The sequence below is a fragment of the Ostrinia furnacalis genome, unplaced genomic scaffold (genome assembly GCF_004193835.3).
Source record: "Ostrinia furnacalis isolate ACB-3 unplaced genomic scaffold, ASM419383v2 OfSCF0077, whole genome shotgun sequence".
Taxonomy (NCBI): Eukaryota; Metazoa; Arthropoda; class Insecta; order Lepidoptera; family Crambidae; genus Ostrinia; species Ostrinia furnacalis.
The window spans coordinates 150,549-178,532 of NW_021130316.1; the positions used below are offsets into that span (position 1 = coordinate 150,549).

At 37.0% G+C, this 27,984-nt stretch overlaps 2 protein-coding genes across 2 annotated transcripts in view; both read right to left on the reverse strand.

Annotated features, from left to right (window-relative positions):
- Positions 1-27,984, reverse strand: part of LOC114351050 (ryanodine receptor-like) — a 71,497-nt gene that overhangs the window by 13,021 nt on the left and 30,492 nt on the right. Inside the window, exons 2-6 of the mRNA XM_028302092.1 lie at positions 14,288-14,406; positions 6,785-6,934; positions 3,417-3,470; positions 2,521-2,535; positions 643-720 (exon numbers count right to left, since the gene is read on the reverse strand). Coding sequence (XP_028157893.1) covers positions 643-720; positions 2,521-2,535; positions 3,417-3,470; positions 6,785-6,934; positions 14,288-14,344 — 354 coding nt within the window. The 5' untranslated portion in view covers positions 14,345-14,406. The remainder of the gene's footprint in view (positions 1-642; positions 721-2,520; positions 2,536-3,416; positions 3,471-6,784; positions 6,935-14,287; positions 14,407-27,984) is intronic.
- Positions 14,367-27,984, reverse strand: part of LOC114351118 (uncharacterized) — a 47,944-nt gene continuing 34,326 nt past the window's right edge. The window contains exon 4 of the mRNA XM_028302186.1: positions 14,367-14,406. Within this exon, the coding sequence (XP_028157987.1) occupies positions 14,367-14,406 (40 nt within the window). The remainder of the gene's footprint in view (positions 14,407-27,984) is intronic.

Consider the following 27,984-nt stretch of genomic DNA (forward strand, 5'->3'; position numbering starts at 1 on the left):
TTTGCATGTGATCACTGCAATGCCAGTGCACGATTTGAATTTGCATTTATGTACAGTCAGCGTCAAATAGTTCATGACACCCAAAGTAGATGAAAAGTTCGCAACACGTCTTTGTGCCAATTGGAATAAGTTTGAACTAACTTTTTGGTAAAGTGACCAAAAAGTTAGTTCGAACTATTTGACGCTGACTGTACTCAAATAGCATGGGAATAATTTTGAAAATATTACTAAATTAACTTTCATTTTCAGATACTTTGTGTCATTTTGGCCGTGAGGTTCTGTCAGAGCAGAATAGAATGACACCCACTCTACCCGTGGATATTTTAAATGAGTAAGGGACAAATATGCGAACATAAGGCCTCCCAATTCTGGCTTGAGGCCTGATGTTCACGGGACTATTCCCACCTCTCGTTTCTACCGCTGCAACTCCTGTGTAGCCAGGATCTACAGCTTGACCGCTAATAAAAACCCAACCAGTGAAGGTCAAGTTTGTCCCAGGAGGCTTGATGTTCGCATTTAATGCATCATTCGTTAATTTCAGTCAAATGACGTCCACTGCAGAACAAAGGCGTCCCCCAAGGATTTCAACAACGACCGGTCATACATATATTTCAGTATGTTAAATAAAACAAAATAAATTACCATGTCACTGTTGAGATGTCGCAGCAGTATAGCATTGCCGTACAGTAGCGTCCTGTGTCCCGACCCTGTACCTTTGCCCTGTAACAGATGAACAAACGAAGTTTAATGTGACGCCATTTTGAAATAACTGTCTTTAGAGGCTGCCGAATTAAAAATTTGTCTGCCATGCTTTTAGTTCTCTTGGATTAATTTTCATTGTCTGTATCTATGTACCCATAGTACAAGCTTTGCTTCGTTTGGGACTAGATAGTGTTGTGTAAAATGCCCAAGGATATTAATTTATTTATTTAATTTTTTTTCCTTTTCATTCATTGAGTCTTTTTTTAAACAACTATCATCTGGGTAGGTTTTTACACATTTATATCACCAATTAATACGACTATTTTTAAAATTTAATTTAAAATTAATCTAACAGAACAGCTGATCTAAGTACGTCTGACAAAAAAAAGAGAGATAACTTTATAGCGATAAGATCGCCTAAAATGTACTGTCTCTTTTGTGTCCATTTTTTCGTTTCTTGTTTTGTGTGGTGTACAATAAAGAGTTAATGTAAGTATTCACTCTCATTTCTATTATAAATTATTTTCCAGCTATTTTCTTCTCCATTAATATAATCCACCATAGTTATTTCTTTTACTGGACCCAATTAAATTATGTTTTAACTGTAAGTTTCCTAATAAAAACAATCTGTCGTGATACTCATTCATTATCAACCGACTTCAAAAAAGGAGGAGGTTCTCAATTCGACCCGTTTTTTTTTTTTTTTCTATGTTTGTTACGCGATAACTCCGCCAATTATGAACCGATTTGAACAAATCTTTTTTCGGCGTATAGGTAATACCTCAAGGGTGGTCCCATTTAAATTTAATAATAGAAAAATCAACCCCCAAGGGTGGAAAATTGGGGATGAACTTTTTTATACGCAATATTTTTAATTTTTAGTTTTTTTTTTGTGTTCACGCATTTGAAGTCGGTTTTATTTTTAAAAAAAGTTAATTATTTTTATAAAAGTTTCACTCAAAATATAAAATTACAAAATACAGGGTAAGAGACCAAGAGAACTTAGTAAACTTTCTAAGAATAAAAATTCAATTAGCAATTTAATACCTAATGATTTGGAATAATACTTAGGCAGTAAGCAAATAAGGATTTTGTTCAAATATTTAAGTGCACATTTGTTTAATTGAAAAACTTACCTGAAATCAGAATTTTAATTCTACCTACATCGCTAACATTTTATTTACTCTTATAAGATTATAACAAGAAAAAATACAGTAAAAAGGTAAAAAGTTAGCATTGATATAGGTAATTAATGTATTTAATAATAAAAGGAATCATTCACATACAATTAATTTAAATTTTTAAATCGAAAGTAAGCTTGTAGAGCTGTTGAATAAATTTAAAGATTTTGTAAATACTAATTATGTAGGTATGTCAAACGAAATATTTCAAAATATATGAAGAAGAAATACAAAATTAATAAAATATTGACTTATTTTAAACTGTGTTTAATTTATTCAAAACGTAAAAATGTAACTAAGTGAAATGAATGTGTTAACAATAGACACGACAAATACTAGTGATGGTTAACAGTAAAATATAGCGTTAAGAAATTAATATTTTGCACAATACTTTTGTAATATTGGCACAAAATATTTTGCTGCTCCAATAAAAAATCATGCAATGAAAACATTCTGTATTTTTTGAATAAAAAAATGAGCCATCATTATTAGTGACGCACCAACGCATAGAAATAAAGAAAGGAATAGAGACAATTTTCGTTGTTAAAAAACCGATTTTAGAGTAAAACAATTTGGCCAATTCTCAATTTAGTGATGTGATTATGACATGCGGTTTACCGATTCCGAGTATACTTACTAAATTTTCTTTGCCCTGTAAAATTATGGACAGTTAAGAGGGGTCATTATTCACAAAAGGATAGAATATATTGTTAAACACAAAAGACGTGTGTTGACACAAAGATTTGCCTTTTAAAACTTTCTGAGACAATTTAGAAAGATGTGCCGATCATTTGCTTCAAAAATATTCAGTTTTCGTATCACAAAACATACATACACTGGAAAATAGACTTTAATTAAAGGAGGGTACACACTAGAAGCATTCGATTTGCGAGAGTTCTTTTCCGTACCTAATAATTTAGTAAGTTGCAGTATTTGGTTTCAAATTGTGTAATCTAGTATCTATCGCAACGCAACTGCCAATTAGTTATTCTGATTCACTTCCTCACTAAATTTATTTTTATTAGTAGTTATTAGGCCCTTCAGAGCTCTATATACACCTTCCAAATATACTTAACTAGCAGTACTACCATTTTGGGACCACCACTCGGTCACCTTATTTATTTCAGGACACACAATATCCAAGATGCAGGTTAAGCCCATGTACCTACTCTTTTTATTTAAAAATATCTCCCTTACTTTACTCATCTACATTTTTTGTTTTTATTGCGTAACAAATATGAAGGCAACGAATGCTCCTAGTGAGTGAGAGCCTTTAAAACTTACAAAATTAAAGTACAGAAGAGAATTTAAATGTAGTGTTCAAATAAAAAAAAAACATTTGCAATTTGAGCGACAATTTACATTTTAACAAATGAACGGCACATAAAAAGTACATAAAATATCCTGTGTTTTAGTTATAATTGAAGATTATAAGGTGTACAAGATACCGGATAGGTGTTTACTGTTAATCGATCAGGTATAACATATAATGTGGAATATACATTTATTTTGTGTACTGTGCTAAGTACTCACCGTCTCGGAGCCTGCTGCTGTGACCAACTCTTGTAATGCTCTCACTGATAGCGCCTGGGAAATGAAAAAAATAGCATTAAATCTATATAAATAAAAATGAATTGATGTTCGTTAGTCTGATTAAAACTCGAGAACGGCTGGGCCGATTGAGCTGATTTTGGTTTTAAAATGTTTGTCGCAGTCCAGGGTAGGTCTAAACGGTGAGCAAATACGCGCGCGATATTGTTTTTCTGTGACAGACAAAATTCCACGCGGGCGAAGCCGCGGGCGGAAAGCTAGTCATACATATAAATGATTAGGTACCTGGGCTTATTTTCCTAAAATAGTTAATAGGCCGACAAGAAGGTACGACTATACATATTATTAAAGCATATTGACCATAGTTATAAAATTTTTTGACGTTAAGAGTCGCCTCTTTAATTTAATTTTTTAATTAAAATAACTCGCAAAAATCGAACTGCCTATGGTGGGACTCGAACCCTTAATGAACATGTTTATTTTTATTTGATAAGCAAACAAGCAATTGTGAAGTTATGGTGCGTTGTAGTCAGGGTTCGAGGATATATATCAAGGGATATATATCTTGATATATATCGGATATATATCCGATATATATCCAGCCGGTTTTGATGATATATATCAATTTTTAAAATTTGTAACTGTTTTTGTACTTTTTGACATAAGATTTTTGTTTTTTAGTTGATTTTGCCGTGTTTACATGAAGATTTTATGTTTTTGCTTTATTTGTCTGATTTTAAGTTTTAAAAACATTAAAAACATGTTTATGTAACACATATGCAATGGTATTCATAAATAATACAATAAAATAATAGTATGGCTTTCATACAAATTTGATATATATCAAAGTTGATATATATCGGATATATATCATAAATATCCGATATTTTGATATTTATAATAAATATCGGATATTTTCGAACCCTGGTTGTAGTTCCGCGTAACGTCATGCCGTGCTACACGCAGTGACGTCACGGGCTTCCATAAAAGCATATGATTCATTATCCATTTTGAGCTTTGGTGCTCTATAACTCTGACTGGTCTTTGGTTAAATCAATTTATTGATCAACATCATATCATTCCAGGCACAGGACGTCCACTGCTGAACATAGGCCTCCCCCAATGATTTTCACATTGACCGGTTGGTAGGCCCGCATCCAGCGCCTTCCTTCACCCTTTATAAGGTCATCTGTCTACCTTGTAGCAAGCTATAGAATCATTATTAACAAAGTTAGATACATTAATAGACTTTTGGACCGCTCAGTATAAATAGCGTGTGACACATACCATCTGTCAATGCGTGCCCTAATAAAAACGAGTGACGTGTCGACAGGTGCCATCATACCCAAATACTTATTAAACTGGTCTATTCTTAGCCAATTTCAATTTTATACTACATGTACAGGGTGTTGATAATATTTTTCTCTCCAAATTCCTCTGGTTAATTAGTGAGGGTCGTCTTCCTGCATTAGAAACTAAAATGACCAGTGACATTGACCAATAGACAAAGTATAATTCCTGACAGATTCAAATCAAATCAAAATTATTTAATCAGTTTTGACCAGATAAAAGTATTTTGGCACTAACGAACGTCAAAAATAATTAAAAAAAAGGTAAACCTTAAGGGGCACTTTACACGTCTCCTTACCTTTTGGTACTATTCAATATCAACATCGTTTCACGGAGCGTAGTAGCTACGAACAAAAACGCCAAAGCGATGCGATTTCGAAATTTAAAGTGATATTTATATTACGTTGTCAATTGTGGTGTAGCTATTTTGCTGTAAACCGGCGTTGGTACAATTATTGTAAATGAAATCAAGATATAATTGAAATTTAAATTATAGCTTTCAAAAAGGTAAATCCTAATAATCCTAATTATAACTTAATCTGCAAATACGAGACGACCGTATCGAATCAACCAAATAAGCACTCTGTATTTGGTAGTTTGATTATTAGTGACGTCATAGACATGATTACATGAAATATGACGTTCAAAACTGGTGCGATACCCTAAACAGTTTTAGGCTTAGGACATACGGGGAGCTCTTTAACTGACTTCAATAAAAGAAGGAGGTTCTGTATTATTAAAGGCCTATTATGCGCGCCTTCCAGGCCTTTAGCTTTGTTCTCGCGGCGACAGGTGATACGGTGTTGAACCGGGTTGACAAGTTTGCTTCGTCCTTACCTCTCATAGGCGCAGACAAATCGACTTTTGCGAACTGACACGCAAACTCTGCAGTGTCGAAAGAACAACGAATTTGCGAAGTTTCTAGCTAAATAACTACTAATCATCTTCTCTCCTCGGTTTCCCCGACCGGTTGATTAGGATTTCAGTGTGTCCCCAGCCTAAAGTAGGCATCGCAAACAGTTTTGTATTAACCACGATCCATTTAACCGTTCTCAAATTCCCATCATACGATGTTGAACCTTACCACCTTGTGATAAAGTCCACAATACAATGTCGTTTTTAGCTTGGTCCGTTAAGGGTTAACATAATGTCGGTTTCGGTGGCGGAATATTAACGGCGTTTAAGCACCGGGTTTATAGTTTATTCAGGTTGACGCTTCCATCGCATTTTGGATTAGTAATCTGTAAACAGACTGTTTTTGGCCTTTACTGGTCAATATTAACCACATTGTTTGGAACTTTATTGCTTTGTGGTAATTATGATGACTATGTTTCGTGAAGCGATCGGGAAGTCATGAGTTACATTACCTATCGAGGGAGCAGTTAAATAACCAGAAATACGGATAATTTTCTCTATCCTACTTCCTACCACTCTACGATCAGTCTGTTTTATTCTAAGCTCTGCTATTATCAAAATAAAGTTAGTAGTCGAACCTTTTCCACAGGGCTATTTCCATCCTACTTTTTCACCTGCTTGATGACAAAGAAGCACTACGATACGTTTGGTTGTAAACGTATTAAGAGCAGATATGTTCTTAAAGAGCTGTGCTGGTAGTCCTACCTTGCCGCTACTCTATCTCCATCCTATTCTCTCACCTGGTCGAAGACAGTGACGCACTTTGTATAGTATCATCTTAGTAGGAAGTTCTCTCCGTTAGACTATCTGTATCTTACTCCTTCACCTGCTCAATGACAAAGATGCACTGCGACATGTTATAGGAACATGCAGTGCCAGTAGTCAAACTGTTCGTTACCCTGTCTCCATTATGTTAAAGCTAAGTATATCTATCCTGCTCTCTCACCTCCTCGATGACAAAGACGGACTGCGTCAAGTCTGGTAGAATGTTCTTGTCCGTGGCGTTTACCATTCTAGGCCTAGCAGTGCCGTTACCTAAACTCCTTTGCTGCCCTATCTCGACTATCTCCATCTTACTCCCTCACCTGCTCGATGACAAAGACGCACTGCGACAGGTCCGGTGGTATGTTCTTATCAGCAATGTTTTCCAGGAAGCAGTGCCGGTTGCCGAAGCCCTCAGCCGCCAGACACACTCGCTCTCCTGTGGCCGTGCACGAGAGGCACACCATGTCCTCCTGCAAGGTTGAAAGATGTGATTAGCAAGTTAATAAATAGCATAGATCTGTAAAGGAACTATAGTCACGGATTAGCAAGCTGAAGTGGCAATGGGCAGCGCACAATTACGCAGAACTGACGGCCGATGGGGCAGCAAAGTTCGGGAGTAGAGGTCACGTACTGAAAAGCGTAGCGTAGGGCTTCCACCTACAAGATGGACCGAAGACCTTATAAAGGTAGCAGGAAGGCGCTGGATGCAGGCCGCTACCAACCGACCAATCTGGAAATCATTGGGGGAAGCCTATCGTCAGCAGTGAACGTCCTATTGCTGAAATGATGATGATGATGAATAAATAGCATTAAGGTTGCAGAAAGGCGCTGGATATAATAGACCTCTAACAACCGGCAAATCTAGAAATCATTGGGGGAGACCTATGTTCAGCTGTGGTCTTGTAGCTGACATTATGATGACAAAATCAGATATTCAAATACATGTCCCAAATATAACTTGCTATCTTACTACATCTACTGCTTGCAGTACATTACCATTACATCATTATTACATTACCGCCGATGCGGTAAATAAGTAGCGGAAGAAATGCAGTCCACTTTTTTTTAACCCGTTTGGCCAGTGGGAAATGTAGACAAACGCTAAACCAATTCATGAATCAACGCGAATGAACTTGAATCATACAAAACATAATAATAACGAGTGACACATCCCTGATATTATTGCCAAAAACTTCAACTTTCATAATAACAAAGCATTTCAAAATTTACGAGCCATGAAAACTTGGCATATCTTTGCGTGAGGAAGTGAGAGCAAACACATTTCATCAAGGACCTAGAGCGAGATATAAAAGTCGTTTTACCAAGTTACATGTAGAATTAGGTCAAGGGGAGGCAAAGCTGCGTTCACACTAATGTGAACCTTAATTAAGAGTCAGAGGTCAGCTTTTGGCGCGTGTTTTGTCTCTGTCATCTGGTTACCGCCACAGACTTACGAAAAGTCTTATAACCATTGCAGATGATGATACAATAAATCGAAAGTCGTAAAATTAACATAACTAAGCTACGTACTACTTATGCGACTTGTGACTACCGCGGCGACTAAACGTAGATACCATGTTAGTGGGTGGAGAAAAATTATTTCTATCCCTGAAGAGCATAGGCTGAATATGGATGGACACAGACTGAAATTAACTCGGGCAAAGGCGCGGAAAAAAGCTAATTTTCAATAAATAAATAAGATATTTATTGCCCGCAGTCTGGCGTTTAGTCGCAAAGCTGTGGCATACCGTGCACCGTCTCTTGAAAAGAATTTCACGACAAAACTTTAGAGCTTCATCGAAGAAATTTAATAACCATCGCATTGAAAATGTTTTTTTTTATAACTACGCAAAGTGTAATTAGTAATTGTTCCGTATTGCTGCTTTATAAATTGTTAATTTCATTTTGGGGACGCGAACAAAAGCTGTTGAAAGGTTTTTCATTAGTTGGATCGATAACCAATAATTTCAAGACACGCATTCTTTGAAAAAGCATTATGTCACATCTACATTATATTAGTGCATTATATTTGTGTAGATGTTAAGTTTACAAAAAACCTTTTTTGTATCAGAGTTCCTTGTTGACTACGGAGCCCCAAAAAGGTTTTTATCTATCGGTTGCACGCTCGTACCAAAGTGCAAATGGAATGGATTTTTCCGGAATCCACCAACGTATTCACACGCTAGTGGTGTTAAATAAATCAGCATCCCAAAATTGGGTCAATTGCTGGTGTAATCTGGACCAACTTTGTGTTTTATGAAGCACTAGTTCATTCGTTCCGTTCGTTCGTTCGTGATTGTCGTTATGTCACAGGCATCGCTAAATCTCCAGTTCAAAACACATTACTTTGTATGTATCACCCCATTAAGGGATAATTTCGGGATAAAAACTATCCTTTAATACGTACGTCGGAAACTATTTTCATACTTTTCATTTGAACCAGTTCAGTCTGAACTTAACTTAAAATAAAAAGGTAACAAACAGAGTTACTTTCGCATTTATTATGAACGAACATCCGATTGCTACAATCAAGTATTCAGCAGAAAAATCACCTACAATTTTTCAAGCACACGTCGAACGGTAACCCGCTAAGACGAGCTAATCGAAGCTATTTTATAACATTAGTTTTGTATGATAGAAGTTAAGTATTTTATAACAGAAGTTAAAGTATTTTATGACAGAAGTACCTACAGTATATAGTATAACAGAAGTTAAGTATTGCATAATAGAAGTAAAATATTTACAACAGAAAAGTGAAGAACAGTTAATTTTTCACTTTATGTCCAAGTGACGATAGCGAAACGGCTGTGCCGTACCACATAATCTAAGATGTAGAGCTAGTTTAACAGTGTAGAGTTAAAAGCTTGGCTCTAATATGTTTGTAGTGAGATACCGTATCATTTATTGTACGTATATCTTTCTCTTTCTTTTCTTGTTCTGTGTGTTGTACAAATATAGTCTCTATATTCCCATATTGACATTAAATGGCCGCTTACTTAGCCGTTCATCAAAGGGTCATCAGCACTCAAGTGAAGAGCAAATAAAGGGGAGGCAGTGGAAAGAATATCGTTTCCCCCCGATTCGGGACAAAAGCCGGCTCACTTATGCCGGAGCCCTCTTAACGATGATTTTCTTTGTTTGATCAGGGTTGCCAGTACATTTCGTAATTAAATGCAATTGAATGGATAAATGTTTGAAGGCAATACCTTCAGAGAAAATGCTATTCAGCGAGGAAATGCAGCCAGCATCCTCGCCTCTGCCTGGCGGACACACCTTTATTTTTGAGTAATAAATAAGTTTATACATATATATTTTTTTTTAGTTAAAAAAACACGTGTATTGTAAATAAAGAGAGAATTTGAATGAAACTTTACAGAATAACATTCGATATCTAGGTAGACTATTAATGATTATAATTATTTTTCTGAAATTAATGTCGCAATTCACGTGAGGGAGGGAAGTTGCGAGCAAAAGCTAGTCACAGGAGCTACAATGATTCTCTAGTTTAAAAGTTTTTTTCACCAGAAATATGAAGTATGACGAATTTATACCCTGTGACGAATCTGTGGCAAATCGGCATTAACCCTATCCAATAACCATAAATCTAGCCGATTCGAATGGGTCATAAATTGACAACTATACCAGACTATATCATATCAAATGCACCGAGCTGCACCGAGGCTGTGTGATCAATAGACTGCAAATGGTTTCGGATATGCGACAGAGGTAGGACAGACTTGGTAACTTGGAATGCATAGTGAAATCGTACTATCCTACTAATATTATAATCCTACTAATATTATAAATGCGAAAGTTTGGATGTCTGGATGTTTGTTACTATTTCACGCAAAAACTGCTGACCGGATTTTGTTGAAACTTTACAGTGTTATATTGTTTGTAACCCAGATTAACATATAGGCTATACTATAATTTATATATGTGACACTAAATTTCACGCGGGTGAAGCCGCGGGCAAAAGCTAGTCAGACTATAAATTAGTTCGTAGAAACCTCTAAGTATTACAGATTAAGATGCCACCTTGTTTTTATAATGTCGTCTGTACCATTGAAACCTGAATATCTGTAAGTACTTATCTACTGGATTTTGCTTTGTAATAATTTTAATCAGTCTAATAGGGTTGTGATAATAACCAAGCAGTATTGTCATAAAAACAACGTAAAAAAGGCAACGTAAACTCTAGAAGTACTCACAGATATATTTGCTCTTTTTATAGAACATTTCGTAAAAGTTGGGACGTGATTTTTCTTTCTTGTTTTCATCTCAAACAAAGGCATTGTCATTTTCCTTATTTTCTTACTTTATCTTATTACTGGTGGGTTAACGTTTCAGTATAGAAATAGAGTTCAAAATATACAAGAACACAGTTATATTCGATAAGGGGATAGGGGATCATTTTGGATTTCACAGTATGAGGGAAAAATACTGAATTTTCTTGTAATAGCAAGTAAGCATGCTCGTAAATATCTCAAAAGTTCATCTTGCTCCAAATTAAGCAATATCAAAGGCAAACATAACATAAAAAACCATAACTCAAAAGAAATACATATTACATAATAATATGCTCGAACTCATCACATTCATTACATTTATCTTCAGTGGGATTCGAACCCACAACCACCATTGTCATTGTGCAACATGCATGATTGTAACTATGATTAGTAGGGCCATAGGGACTAAAAAAGGAATCGAAAATCCAAATCGTTTTGCCTGAACCAGCAGTAAATCATGTCTGAAAACATGACCACTTTCCGCGCAGTCGGTTAACACTCGACAGCCCTATCCTCCGGGATAGCATCCAATTACCGGAGCCATCCACGTGGAAGCGGTCCCATTAGTGGCGCCTTTTTAATAACACCGCTTCAAATGGAATCATTTCATGAAGTAACACCTGGGTTTTGAGCTGCTTATACAGGGTGGGTGAAGAAACGCATGTAGGGGAACCGAGCAACATATAACATGAAAACTGAGCAACGTATAGGTAAACTGAAGACCATAAAGAAAAGTGATGTATGTAGGAAATCTGAGCAGCATGTAGGACATTGGTTCCTAAAGTGGGGGGCGCAAAGACGTTTAAAGGGGGGCGCGGGCCATCTGTAAGAAACCTGCGACCGCTGAGAGAATGCATTCCAGACTGCTCGATACGACCTATAAATAATCTTGACTAGCGGATTTTTTATATGGTCGAAAGGGGGCGCGTCTCAAATAAGTTTGGGAACCAATGATGTAAGAGGACTGTGCAACGTGTAGCGTGTGCAATGTATGTGCACTTGCACGTGTAGCGTGTGCATCATCATCAAGTCATTCAGTCCACTGCAGGAGCAGGACCCTCTCTAATTTACCAGAGGCAAATGGAGGATTTGGCTTGCACTCCTCACACTGGCCAGATGGGTTGGGAAGGCCTGATGTTTCCATATTTGTTACAGTCGTCTTTTATAACAAGTCTGGGAGTGAGAGTGACCCTATTCGACTCTGTCGGAACCGCACAGCCAATTTTATTGACAATCTATTGTAGTACACCATATAAAACTGAAAAACGAAAGAAAATATGACATGGAAACGACACAATTTAGGCGGTCTTATCTCTAAGAAGCTGGATTGGAACCCCCAAGGAAAACGCAAACGTGGTCGCCCCAAGCAAACTTGGCGGCGCACTGTGGCAGACGAGGCGAAGAAGATCGGCAAGACTTGGAGCGAGATCAAACACATAGCTCAAGACCGAACGCGATGGAGGACTGTTGTGGACGCCCTCTGCCCCATCTAGGGGACATAGGACCATAAGTCAAGTAAGTCATCTCTAAGAAGCGACCACTCCACATACAAGGAAAAGTTAATAATGACATACTAGAATAAGTGTACAGGATTTTCACACCAAAATCTTTACAAATTACGTCAATTTTGCGCCTAACTATGTAATCTACGTTTGTGAGGTTCCCGAATGACTAAGGAAGATTAATCACATATCCTGACTCCAGACGATGGCAAAAAAGGTTCGCAGGGACCGCGTCTAAGTGCTCTCGGGGGTTTAAATGAAAAGTGACGTAGGTATCGGAGAGATTCGTGGATTTTTAAACATACATAGAAAATATGTCACGTTTATTAATAGCAATCTTTATAGTGCTCTATAATATGTATTTAGTTTGCTGGGACCGGCGGTTATATTTTTTTTTTTACTTAGCCGTTTTATATCTACATGTTAAAAGAGACTACTAGTTCGTTCGTTCGTAAGAACCTAATGACGTCCACTGCTGGACAAAGGCCTCCCCCAAAGATTTCCATAACGACCTGCCCTGCGCTGCCCGTATCCAGGCTCTACCCGCGACCTTCACCAGATCGTCGGTCCACCTAGTACTCCAAGATAAATATTTTGCAGATGATTCGACACCTAACAGTTCGAAATAGAGGTGATTCATCCGAAGATGAAAATATCTTCAGATGAAACTTCACCTAAGTCAATTATGCCCGTATTCACAAACGATGCTTGATTAAGTGAATCTGCAAGTCGAACGCACAGCGTTGAATAGAGTTCTGTTATTGGTTCGTGTGTCACTCTGTGCGTCCACGCGCACTGTGAGACCTCATAGTAATGTTTGTGAATACGGGCGTTACTCGTACATAAATACCATGTAGAACAAGTGAGGGTGGGTGGATGGATGTTTGATCCTCTCACACAAAAACCGATGGAGATGATGGATGAAATGTCCTCGGATAAAACGTCACCTAAGTCAAATATACTCACATAATAGAACAAGTGAGGGTAGATGCATGGATGTTTGATACTCTTTCAAGCAAAAACTACTAAAGGGATTTTGTTTGATGAAACATAAGAAAAATAGCATACGAAGTCTGAGTCAAAGCTTTTAGATAACAGATGCTACAGATCCATGGTAATCATGGTATGCACACTAACATAGATTCCCATCCCATCCACTAAAATCCCCATTCGACTCAAATAAAAACGCCATACCTCAGCGGTTAATTCATAAAATATGCCTCAAAATCCTGAAAGAGGACGTAGTCCATTTAATATTAAGACAGCAATCACACCGGAGCCCGTAAATAGCTCGCCTGCATAATGTAGCCCACACATCACTGCCGGGACAACAGGTGGTATGTATATGAGTATGTATGTAATAATACCACAGATTCGGGCTATTTATTTAGAAAGAAAAAAACAAGTGAATTTAGTTTGTTCTATATTTTTTATTACGTTCGGGCTATTTCATTTCATAGTTAGGGGTATTATTTTTATTACAACAAGCCCTTTATGTCATTTTACGATTTTAAATAACTTGAAAAATGGAATCGCCTAAAGTGGGAATCGAACCTACGACATTAATTTGTTGTATGGGCAAAAGAGTTTATGCTGATTATTAAAATGGAACGATCCTACTGGACACAACGGTCTTATACTGGATTAATTTTGTCCCAAGCATCTTAATTAGATTTATCCACTCCTACTCTGCTTGTAGTAGAGTTGTAGCGATATTTGGCGATATGTATTTTCTAATCTACTAGATTAACAATTTCCATCTCTAGTTAGGTAAATCCATGTAGAATATAAAATTCATCATCATTTCAATCATAGGACGACCACTTTGGGTAAAGAAAATTCATCGCGCCTGAGTGTACCTACGACGCCGCATCTCTTCAGTCTGCCCGCGACCACCCGCGACCATGACTCGTGCAACCGAGTTGAAACGTCGGGAGGGTAAATATCTTATTTACCGTTTTAAAAAGATTTTGTTGCAAAAATCTCCTCAGTCTCCCCTACATCTAAATAAATAATTAAATGTAGCACTTACCGTGCGCAAGAATGAAACATCATCTTGCTCGCTCGCTCCGCCCTCCGCTTCCGCCATGGTTTAGCTCGTCAGCTAACGTTCAGTCAGACTCGCTGCACCATTCCTCTTCAAATGCATAACTGGAACAACCAACATTATCATTAGTTCATGTTTAATTGTTGGTCTTATTTGTTAGTAGATTGAAAATATTTGCAAAAATGTGTGTATTAATCATTGAGCCATTTTCAGTTAGTGGTAATGTCTACATTAGGTTTTCCTGTGTCGTAGGTAGAATACAGGCTTTTTTTCATCATCATCATCTCAGCCATAGGACGTCCACTGCTGAACATAGGCCTCCCCCAATGCTTTCCATGTTGCCCGGTTGGTAGCGGCCTGCGTCCAGCGCCTTCTTGCTACCTTTATAATGTCGTCGGTCCACCTTGTAGGCTGATCATTTCAGCTTCGTCACTCGATTCAATCTTACTGTCAATCTCAATAGATCTTTAGTCTTTACTGTGATTGTTCTGAATATCAAAATTCAACCACTCGCATTCAAGCACTCGCTTTTGACTGCTTGAATTTCGATGTTCTTCAAACTGAATTTTTAACGTTGATTTTAAAGTTAAAATCAACGTTTGAAATTCAGTCAAGTTTTGAAGTTACACCAGTTTATGATTGGACTTTTTCTATACAAATTCAATCAATTAAAAAATAATGCTCGAGTTTGAACAAGTTTTGTGTGTCACTTTCCTGGCCGCGAGTAATTATCAACAAAAATGCATATAAAATAAAGAACATTTTCGCATGTCACGTCAGATGCTCGTTTGTGCAACTGCTAACAACGTTACTGTCGCAGCGTATGGAGAATTGCACTGCATTGCAGTTTGCCTTTTCAATTTACGTCTATTGCTAATAAAATTGTGATTCGATAAACAACGTTATTTGGTACATAATACGATAATAAAATAAGAAAGAAAGAAGAAGAAAATAGAAAAAGTATTTATTCGATGCAAGTATAAAATAAAATAACAAATAGAAATACACTAAAGAGACAGTAAAATTTAAGCGGTCTTATAGATATGACCCGATCTCTAGAGAACCTAGGAGAGGATAGTGTTGTAAGAAATACACAAAAGACACGGTTTAAGCGGTCTTATTGCTATGAAGAGATTTCTTCCAGAGAACCTAGAGAGAGGACAGTTGTTTAAAATGAGTAAAGGGAAAGGTTAAAATAAGTGGTTTAAAATAAGAACGTATATCAAATGTGAAAGTTTTTCAGGATGGATAGATATTTGTTAGGTACTATTTCACGCTATAATTTACATATTAGTTATTATAAATCAACGCGAACGAAGGTGCGGACCAAAGCTAGTATACCATAAACTTATGTAAAGGCTCAATTTATATAAAAAACCTGTACTAAAGATACTTCTGTGACAAACTGAATTTTACGCAAGCGAAGCTGCGAGTAAAGCTTAGTATCCCATATTTCTCGCTAATGCTGTTTCTAATTAAGCCAACTGTACTACAGCGACATCTATTCGGGACATCTTAACTACTAGCACCGGATCAATTAAGATCCGGATCTGGAACTAACATACTGCACTAAGTCGCTACATGTCCCCAGAGTTACGACATCACACAGCTGTCTTAAGATGTACAGTCGCGGAATGAAAAGGTTCGTCACCTTAGTGTCGGTTTTCGCTTGCACTAGGTGCTGTGAGAGTCAAACCTGCCAACATAACAGTGCAAGAAACAGTGCTGCTAACATTTAAATAACGTATGACGTTTGCTAACGAATAAGGTTTTGCTTGTTTATTTTTCTATCCCATCAGTGCAATGCAATGATGACATTGACCAATTGACAATAGTTTTTTTTATTTAAAAGAAATAATAATGGCAGGTTGAACCAACAAGAAGGTTTTAGTTTATCAATCATAATAATCTTCTTGACAAGATAAATCGTCAAAATTTGATCTGAATAATTTTGAACTTTACTGACGAACAGTTAAAGATTATTTTCTCTAACTCGAGATTATTCTGCAACATAGTTTCAAAAGGTAATATGTGCTCGTGATTCGTTGAAGGAATCAATTTGAAAACTGACGAACCTTTTCATTCCGTGACTGTACTATTACTACAAGTAGATAAAGCTTTAAATCTTTGGATACTGCATAGTTTTAGTTTAGATGTGTATTACAGAACTCTGAGCACGAATAATTCTCGTAATCTTTAGTAGGTAATCGTGGCAGCGCTGTTTTATTTTTCGTTTGGTTGAAACTCAGGAAATACTAGTCCAAATTGAAATTATTTTCGTGTTGGGTAGTCCATTAATCAAGGAATAAGGATATCACGCTACGACCAATAAGAACAGCATCAAACATTGCAAAAACGGCAAGAAATATTCAAACCATTTTAACGCATTTGAAGTGGTGGACTCAGCTAGTCTTGAATAGATTTCGAACCCTAGATTTATCTGGCGCCCGTACAAGACCTGACCGGTGACAACTCACTGAGTTATGCCCTCTGAATCTCTACTTCCCACAAATCTAAATTTCATCCAATCTTGGCTCCCATCCAAATGACGTGTATCCCAATTCCCTGGGGAATATCTTCGCTGTAGTAGGAGGCCTTTGTCCAGCAGTGGACGTCATTTGGCTGAAACGAACGAAGGAAGGAAGTAGGATGGAGAAGATTGGAACCAAAAATTTTAAGACAAGTTAAGAGACCACCTTTAGTCTTGATGTTCAAGTCAATTGTTATTATGATTATGATACTAGCGGCCGCCCGCGACTTCGTACGCGTGGATCCCGTTTTACCCCCTTAGGAGTTGTATTTCTCAATCCCGTCTTAGTGAGCACCTACGTTCTAAAAGGAACCCCCATGCAAAATTTGAGGCTCCTAGCTCTTGTAGTTTCTGAGATTCCATGATGAGTGAGTCAGTCAATCAGTGACCATTCGCTTTTATAGACATAGATTGACTAGAACTTTTCAAATACCCTACTACCTCATTGATTGAATTCATACTTGCACCCTATAAAACTTTGTGCAGTGTTGAAAAACAGTTTTATTTTGATTGATTTCCGCCTTTTCATGGAAAACGCTCACGTCACGTTTCATAGAGAATGACTAATGGTAGCGAGCTGAAAATAAATTACTGTAATGCTGAAACAATGCTTTCATTAGCATTCATGAACTTGTGTTAGTTAGGTTTAATCGAAATCTTTTAATTAAAAAAATGGGAATTTTGAAGTGAAAAGGGATGTGGACTGTGGTTACCGTTAAAATAAAACCACGTTTGTGAAGATACATGGATGTATGTATGTTACTTATTGACGCCAAAACTGCTGGACGGATTTTGATGGAACTTTTTCATATAAATTATTTCGATGTAATAATAGATGATTTTGCTACAAGAATGTTGTCAGATATAGTTAATGAGCTCAAAACTTTAAATTGTGGTTTTATTAATCATTATTTTAATAACTTACTCGTATTACGACAAAAATCAAAAATACGAGTAAGTTACCTAATTAACGAACTGTAGAAATTTCTTAAATATTTCTGGAACAAAGTTTTGTGGTTATTAGCTTACACATAATATGCAATAAAAAAAATTGAATTTAAAAAAAAATAGTCTGTAAATCCACCAATATGTCATTTTAAACACCCTGTATTATGTCAATGAAGCTATCAAGATTAAACAGTACCTATAGTCTATCCAGGAACCTAAAGCAATACTGCGTATTTACCCACCCCTTTCATTAAACGGAATAGAAAGGTCGTGGAATTTTCGAGAAGGGTGGGAAATTCCCGCACAGGTAGGCATGACATATTACCTGACCCATGTGTCATTTGTGAGCCGGTATAATTTGAATGAAGACGATTTGCGATTGATAATATGGACCTGAATAGAAAAAAACCGGCTACGATCCCCCTTGCTAATAAAAAGTTACATAGTTGTTGAACACTGTTTTAAAATGACATTTCCATACTAAACGTCACTTTAAAACACTGTTCAACGAGCGTGACATTGACACGTACCCGGTCTAAAATGTATCACAAACCATCATCATCATCATTTAACGAAAGGTGACTGAATGTCTGTCTGTTGGTTTGTTGACAAACTTGACCTTCTTTGGTTGGGTTTTTATGGCGGTCAAGCTGTAGATCCTGGCTGCACAGGAGTTGCAGTGGTGGGAACGAGAGGTGGGAATAGTCCCGTATCATCATCATTTCAGACATAACTAACTATATCTGAAATGATGATGATACGGGACTATTCACATCTAGGCCTCCCCAGTGATTTCTCGATTATCTTTAAGCCGACTAAATAATTGCTATCCATTTAATACATTCCAGAATAATCTGCTATTCCCTTCACCTGAAACCCTACTTATGTAAGCCACTTGATATAAGTACTGCATGACCCTTAAACTCTACGTGTTGGTTTCCAGTTGCCCTGTGGTACGGTTGAGGTAATTCTGTAGCCATTTTGTGAGATTCAGATATTTTTCTTCACGTGAGTTGTAGCAAATAAGTAAGGTAAAGGAGTGCAGATGCGGTTTTGTTCCCCAGTCGATGAGGCACCTGATGTCATGCCCTGAGTGCCCAAGCAACTGCACTCAGGAGGATTTGATGAGTGCTACTGACAACGCCACTCTTGTGGCGGAGTTTTGGGCTGACACTGTGTAGGTTTGTTGTCGAAACGAAAAGAAGAAGAAGTAAGGTAACAAATGAAGCGTTAAAACTCTTTTATAATGCGAACAGTTAGGACTGAAATTCGCTGCCTGCTTCTCTTTCCCGAACACTATAATCCACATCTCATTTAACACCAGGTGCGATTGCGGTCAGATACCTGCCTTGTTACGCATAAAAAATAGCCAATCCCGTTTCTGTGGTCTAGTGTTAAGACCATCTGCTTCAGACCCAGACGTCTCGGGTGCGATTTCTGTGGGGGCAGATATTCCCGTTCGGTTTGGTTGGTAGTAGGGCTTGTTTTAAATCCGCTTGGCTAGCTACCACCATCTTACTTAAGTCTGTTGCCATAACAACAAAAAATGTTAATAGCATTGTTATGTTCCGGCAGTTAGAGCCAGTTCCTCTGTGGTTGAGGATTCCGGGTGAAGCTCTCTTCTACCTTCGTCTTAATCATCACTTTCCATTAGGTGAGATGCAGACCAAAAGCTTCCTCGTTGTAGATAAAAACCTTCTTTTAAAAATACTTCATTCTAGTCCTGAAAATCGAGGCAATTTTCAATTGCCTGTAAAACTGGACTTTGGTAGCTTCAAAATTAATAAATTGTCAGTCAGTCGAACCTGATGGCGTCATAGCCCTTTTTCCAAACAAACCATATTATGGGAGAGTCTCGATTAGGTCACATAAAGTATGTCAATTGATAAGGGTAGTGGTGAGGTGACCCTATTGAATTGGCCTTATTAACCTGCCCTAAGCACATCATATTTAGATAGAAAGTAACAAATTTTTAATCGCTCATAGTGGTAATGAATGAGGTGACAATTTATTGCCAGACAGTGTCAACATCGAAGTCGTTCGATCCCCGTTCACCACTGGACTTTACGGTGAACCCACTCCTTAAAAACCTATAAGAACCTGAAGAAAAGGCAATTTTTCCCGCAAAAAAGCTTGATAGAGTAAAATAGGACATGAAACTTTTTTTAGGAACATCCCAATCCCAACTAATCCCAACTATCCCAACTAATATTATAAATGCGAAAGTAACTCTGTCTGTCTGTCTGTCTGTCTGTCTGTTACGCTTTCCCGCTTAAACCTCGCAACCGATTTTGATGAAATTTGGCATAGAGATAGTTTGAGTCCCGGGAAAGAACATAGGATAGTTTTTATCCCGGTTTTTGAAACAGGGACGCGCGCGATAAAGTTTTTCTGTGACAGACAAAATTCCACGCGGGCGAAGCCGCGGGCGGAAAGCTAGTTCCATATACTTTTGAGAATATCGAGATCTTGGTACATTTGAAAAAACCTTCGCTGGTTTATTCATATTTATTTTGGTTTTTTAACAAGGAAATAAGATTATTCCTAGACCAAAAGTTAGAGTCTAGCTCTAGAACTAGGTCAAGGCTTTGCATAAAGCCGTAAACTTGAGCACCTGAGCCAAATTCAGAGGTTTGAGCCAAAACTTTGCTATAAGCGGCAGTTTGCGAGAGAAATAATAAATAAGCCACGGAAATTCAGTAAGCAGCTCAAGTTTTAGACGAATAATAAACAAGAATAAAGATAAGGAAAGAAATAAGAATATTATCATTATTAGTTCGTCATCATGAGATCATTTTAGTCTCCACTGCAGGAGAGCGATCTTTTTTGATTTACCGGAGGCATAATTGGGGCCACACGGTTTGGGGAGGCCTGATGTTCACGTCATATTTCTCTCTTAGCCTGTCATTAAATAAAGTATAAGTATTATATTTATGATGTTTTTTGGAATTATACATATTTATTGCAAGTCCCTTTTATTAGTAAAAAAAACTTGAAATATATTATCATTCTAACCTGCTCTTCTAAATATGTGCAGTGACTAAATGTACCTAAATGTACCTTGCACAAACCAAAAGCGAACGTAATACCTTTTTCACTGGTATTTTAAAAACGTGGAATTTAAATTTTATAAGAATTCTTGTAAAATGCAAATCAGACTTTGATACTCACAAAATAGAGACGGTTTTACTTATAAAAGCTAAACTTTTATGTGTCCAAAGAATATGCAGTTTTCATGGCAAGAAAAAGTTCTTGAAAACGTATGTTCTTGACGCTGAATATTCATAGAGGTAGCTCAACTGCAGTTTGGTCGTCTACAAAAATATTAAATACTGTAGGTCTTAAAACTCACGCAGTAAGGTTTAAAATCGTGCACCAGAAAATTTTAAAAGAAAATTAAGTAGGTATTTCATGAATGAAATACGTAAGTTCGTGACTTGCTTCTTATATCGTCCCTAGAAAAAAAGAAAGAAATCCATTTGGAGCAAAAATATCAAATAAAAAATAAAACAAGGCAGCTGTTTTTATCCAAATGGCCAAAGGTGAAAGCGAGATTCACCCTCAACCAGTCCACAGAGGAACTGGCTATCTAACTAACTAACATTGCTGTTATGGCGACAGACTATAGAAGGATGGTGGTAGCTAGGCTTACATAGAAAAAGCTCTACCACTAACAAAATCGAGTAGAAAATGTTGACTTCACTGGGAATCGAACGCCGGACCTGTCAGGTCGTCTTACCACTAGTCCAAAGAGGCGGATCTATCCCTCCCACCGCTGCAACTCCTATGTAGCCAGGATCTACAGCTTGACCGCCAATCAACTCAACCAGTGAAGGTCAAGTTTGTCTCGGGGAAAAGTTAAACTGTCATTGGAGCCGCAACGAAATTAATCAGAAGAACATGGGAGTAGTTCGAAGTTATACCAAAGAGGCGGTTATAGACAATCTAGACAGGACTAGGAAAGAAAGAAAGATACATTTATTACAAGACATCCTAGACAGCATCTATAAGATTTTAAACTTTCGCGTTCCATTTCAATGAGGGTTTTCGCGAATGAAAGATCCGCTAGATGGCGGGACGTGGATGTGGGGTCTGACTGCTGCGTGATTGGTGGATTTTGACATATCTGTCAATGTCATGTCAAAAATAACCAATCATGCAGCATTTGGACCTCGCGTCTACGTATTTGCCATCTGGCGGATTTTTCATTCGCGAAAACCCTCATTAAAATAGTAAGACATGGGTCTTACTTAACGCGACGTTTATTAAAGCACGTTTGTGACCACGGCTGCAGAATCGCAGCCGAAACGTCAAGCCGTGAGTAAGCGCCGTGTCTTACTATTTTACTAGACAGCATCTCACTTAAAATCAGGTGCCATTGCGATCCCAGCTCTTTTCTCTATGAAAAGGTATTCAATCCCCATCCAACAATGGGACACGTAACAAGAAACATATTGGCCCATTTGGCCAAGACGGTGTAATATTGTCTGCCCCATACAACACGCAGACCCCGTAAAGGTGAGACGCCATTCCTTTCTAAATCCCATAAGTAGTGATGTGGCACTGATATAGTATGTCACGCAATATTGGGAAAATATTTATACTTTAACACCATGGCTCAGATTTATCAATAAGCAATATTTAAAAATAAAAACTTTGGTATGGTTATGTTCTTTTGATGCGTATTAGATTCAATTAATCTCATCAATATTTATTACAGTAAACATCAAGTAATATCTTCGTTAAGGTGCTCAATATCTTCACGCTTTGTAGGACCTGTAGGTGCATTTAATGTCACCTAAACATTTTTATATTACTTTTTCATTCATCGGGATAGTTTACAAAAAATCTTATTCAAAAAAGATATTATATATAATATGGCCAAAATCAAAAAATATCGATATCGATAAGCATATCGCCCCTTCCTTATTCTTACTCATGGCATATTCCCTCAGGCGCGAATGTTGGCCAATAAAACTGGGATGCACAAGCGTGTTCCCGCGGGTAGAGTCGGGTTATTTCCCTATTTAATACAGAATACAAATAGCGTGACAATATTGGTATGTATTTGGAACAGTGATATTTGGCACGATGAACTTTGTTTTAAGATGTTTTAGTTCTCAGATGAAGTAAAAAGTTCACTCACATACAGTGAAGTTTAAAATGTAAAAAAACGTTCAACAGTTCGGCATGCACTGTTGTAGTGGTAGTTAATAGTCACATGACACGGAAATGTGAACTTGAAGCTAAAATTAAAAATATTGATTCTATATCTTTTTTTAATTGCTGAGCGCAACAGGTTTCAAGTATAATAATATATTGAAATAATGTACTTATACATATGACACCCGCCACGTCACATTTATGGAGCGAATATTGTGTCGTGAGCAAGTGGGGCATTTTTAAAAATTTTCCATGTTTGAAAAATCTGATTACAACACTAGTAATAGAAGTCATGTCAGGGATGATAAGCCTTCAAGGATAATTACGATCAAACAGCTAGCGTGTTCAACGACACTGAGGAGGGCAGTCCTTGATAGTATTAATTATTATGTAAGGACATGGGCCTAACAATCACAATTCTCAAAGGAACACACCATGAAAATATGACATTTTAGAAACATTTTAGGACATCGTAGAAATTTTAAGTATTTTTAATAGGATTTTTTTAACAATTTTTATAAACCTAAGTTTTAAGGTAAGTATAGTTTTCTGATATCAATATTGTCATTCCAAAATAATGTAAGAAAAAATGTAATTGTACCAAAAATAAATACTCACACCACAGTTTAAAAACAAATATTTAAAATTTTTACCAAAATTCAAAAATTTCCGCAGTAGCAATCAAAAGTATGTTGTTCGCTAGTATCGATTCCCCACAAATGGGCGATAATCAATGTTCCCGCGGGAACGGGAACGCAGCCAGGACTTGCATAATGCTTTGCATGTTTTACAATGTACATCAAGTGTGAAACGAATGGAAATGAAAAGTGTTGGTGCAGTGAGAATCAAATGCAATTGGGCCAACACTTTTCCCTTCCCAAAGGAAAATATGGCGCAGAAAAATTATGCAGTAAACAAATAATATCAGTAAGATAGGCTAAGTAAAATTTCTACTAATATTATAAATGCAAAAGTTATTTTGTCTGTCTGTTATGCTTCTAAACTACTGAACCGACTTTGATGAAATTTGGTATAGAGATAGGGATAGGAGGAGGACATAGGTTAGTATTTATCCCGGTTTTTGAAACAGGGTCAAATTCAGAAGCCAGTTCAGAAAAGGCTAGTTACAATAACTAATTACTTATAGGAATCAAAAGAAAAGTTAATATTAACGTACTTTGACAATCCTATCAAACAGATTGTCCTATTAAAACCCAAAGATCAGAAAAACACATGCAAATCAATATACAATCTGTATCAGCCACAAAAGAACCGTTTCAGAAAAAAGATCAAAGGTTATTGTCCACATTTTGATAAGTATATATGCTTGATTGAGTGTACCAGTCATATAGGGAAAGGGGGGAAGGGGGAAAGTTATGGTTTCTCCTTTGCAGATAGCGACTGATCGGTCTAGTGATGTGACGTAGCGGATAATGATTCGATTTTATGTTTACTTCAAGCGTAGGACGTCCACCCACAAAGTGCACAAATGCCCTCATAAAGGTAGCAGGAAGACACCAGATGCAGGTCGCTAACAACTGGCCAATTTGAATATCATTGGGAGAGGCCCATGTTCAGCAGTGGACCTTCTGTGGCTGAAATAATGATGCTGAAGGGCAAGAAAATACTAATTACTTAGGTACTGATAGAAGCGACCGAGGAGGTGGTATTGAATCAGTACGTATCTACTCATTTATTTATTCCAAAAAATGTACCTACGAATGTTAAAAAATAAGACAAATGTTACTTTTATGTTATGTTGGGCAAGTAAATTAGGGGCTAGGATAGAAGTGGCGTAATTGAGCCAAGATATAATTTAGGATCATTCAAAAATATAATTTTCCTTTTTTGTCTTTCCTTCTTCACTTGTTGTATGTATTGTTATAGCTGGTCTATGTCTATATCTATATCTATTTATGTCACCTATGGACTAAGAGTGCACATACAAATATGTGTAGCAAAGCCCGTATAAACTAAAACCACGAATCTTTATGAAGTAACAAATAGAACAACGGACCCAAAATACTTCCTCTTTACAAGTCATATTTTTATTTATGCTGTTTTGGGGTTATCAGATAATTTATTAAGCCATTCGCCCTTGACCAAACAAAGCGACCTACTTAGTAATTTAGTTGGTGGGCAATGACACCGGCGACATGACAAGCCTTAACGAAAAATCCGGCAAATGCGTTAAGACACGCAACAAATTATACAGGGTGAGTTTTGGAAACTGGCAGAATACATTTTAGAATTTAAACTTATCCAGTAATTAGAAACCGACTCTATGGAGCTCTCTAATTAAGGAACTTAGATTTACATAATATTATAGCCTTCGAGTTTAATGTGCAAAGTTATAACTCAGTATAGGTAACCACAAAATTCTGACATATACCCGTGTGAGCTCCATAGTACTATTTGTCTTATTGCTTGTATTAGTTTGGGACTAAGAGGCGCAGTGTAAAATGTCCAAGGATATTTATTTATTATTTGCAGGCAGACAAACGTTGACGTACTTTGTTAAACAAACAAACTTTGGTTAACAAAAGTAAGTCAACAGCTAAAAGAACCCGAAGAAATCAAAATAGACATTTAAATCAGCACAAGAACAGTTTAATAAAGGCGTTTTAAAATTTTACTTCAGCTCTCATTCTCATAAAATATTTTCTAGATACCTATTATCACAGAGTTTCCACCATTGCTCGCGTGTAGCAATTTAGAGATTATAACCTGAACAAAATGAAGATCTTCAATAGATTATATCGCGTAATTGGAAACTATATTGAAGTATTACAAACGCGCGAGACGTGTTCAATTTAAAAGTGCCCCAACTCTATTTTTCCGAGTTTTGTGAAGAAAAAAAATATATTTTGTCAATACCCATTGAGTTATGCATCAATTTTGAACTTTATATCTCAACCTGTACATTGTAATGTCCACGATTAAAGTAGAGCAAATGAATAATTTTTAAATTAGCACAACCATACAATCAGAAAATAATTAAGTACGATAAAAAACAACAAACGTGTTTTGGCGCTGCCTAAAATACAAGTATGTAGCATGTTTGATATTTACGAAGACAAAATTAAATAGCAGTCTCACTACAGAATACAGGTACATGTCATATAGTAGGTATTGTAGTATACTCGTACTATAGGAGCTTTTATTTTATCATACAAAAACCTTATATTTGTTTATTTAGAAGACCTAAAAATATAATATTGCATTCACAACAACAGGATTGAGTCACAGAGCTACAAATCAAAGACCTGCATCAATTTATATAATTTAGTCTTATTTTTAGATAAAAGATGTTGTTTTCAATATATCTTCAACGTTGCCAAATATCTTAGAGGGCACTTTTTTCCTCAACAACACATTTATACTGAAAGCTGATGTCAGTATGGAAATCTCCTTTAACTCTTTAATCATTATTAGTTTCTTGTATTAGTAAATAGCCTGTAATAATGTACTTTAATCAAGGGAATTAACCAGGTGTTCATCAATAACAATCAGTTGCGTGACGTACAGACAATTGAATGGCACTAATATTATGTTACGAGCTAGTATTTGAATAGGAAAAGGTAATCCGACAGCGTTTATTTACTATTCGTAATAAGTATTTAATTTGATTTGAATAAATTCTCCATAAAACAATCAGGAAATACAAAAAAGAACAGCAACTGCTATCATTAAATCGCCAACGACAAAATAATCAATTTTCGAACATACTTAGGTAAACTACTGAAAAATAAGTGCTATTTGGCGGGCAAAAATGTTTAAACATCGATATCGACATTTACGCGCGGACTTCACTAGATCCCGATAAAAATGGACGCCTCGCAAAATATCGTAATCTTTGTATTTTATACGAGATCTCATCTTGTGAGTAGAATACTCGATTGTGTTAGCAATAAATAGGTATACTGTATTCTGTATGCTTTTCACGAGTCTTCCAGTGACTGACTTGGCCCACTTTAAGCTTGGTCCACGGGCCAAGTAACCGGTTTGATCCCAACTAATATTATAAATGCGAAAGTAACTCTGTCTGTCTGTCTGTCTGTTACGCTTTCCCGCTTAAACCTCGCAACCGATTTTGATGAAATGACATTGGGAACTTTTTGCCCCACTTTTCGAAAAGTAGCGGACACAAACGAAACCTATCACAGATGATACATACTAATATCCAATGAATTTCCGTGCATTTTTTTTTCTCTCTTATATGGGAATATTGAGAAAATGAAGTTTTAATATTTTATTTTATTTTACATTTAGGTAATATTTTTGACGACCTCCGTGGCGGAGAGGCGCACACACCGGTTTTCAAGATGTGCCGGGCCAATCCTGAGGTCCCGGGTTCGATTCCCGGCCGGGACAATATAGAAAACGATCTTTTCACATTGTCTCTGGTTTGGGTGTGTTGTGGTTCGTCNGTCTTTAGTAATCGTGGTAGCGCTGTTTTATTTTTCGTTTGGTTGAAACTCAGGAAATACTGGTCCAAGTTGAAATTATTTTTGTGTTGGGTAGTCCATTAATCAAGGAATAAGTATATCACGCTACGACCAATAAGAACAGCATCAAACATTGCAAAAACGGCAAGAAATATTCAAACCATTTTAACGCATTTGAAGTGGTGGACTCAGCTAGTCTTGAATAGATTTCGAACCCTAGATTTATCTGGCGCCAGTACAAGACCTGACCGGTGACAACTTACTGAGTAATGTCCTCTGAATCTATGCTTCCCACAAATCTAAATTTCATCCATTGGCTCCCATCCAAATGACGTGTATCCCAAGTCTCTGGGGAATATCTTCGATGTAGTAGGAGGATGCCTTTGAGCAAAACTCGGCATGGGGCACACTGAAAACCAGCGTCGTGGCTTCCCTCACCGGGGGCCACGGCATATGCTGAGTGGGGTCCCATGGCGATGGGCATCGCTGTGCGACAGGGTGGCACTGCTTAGTTTACTTGCTCATTCATTGTATGTTTTATGTTTTACCTCTGTCTCATTTGCTTTTTTTTATTTTACCTCTTTTGTCTTTTG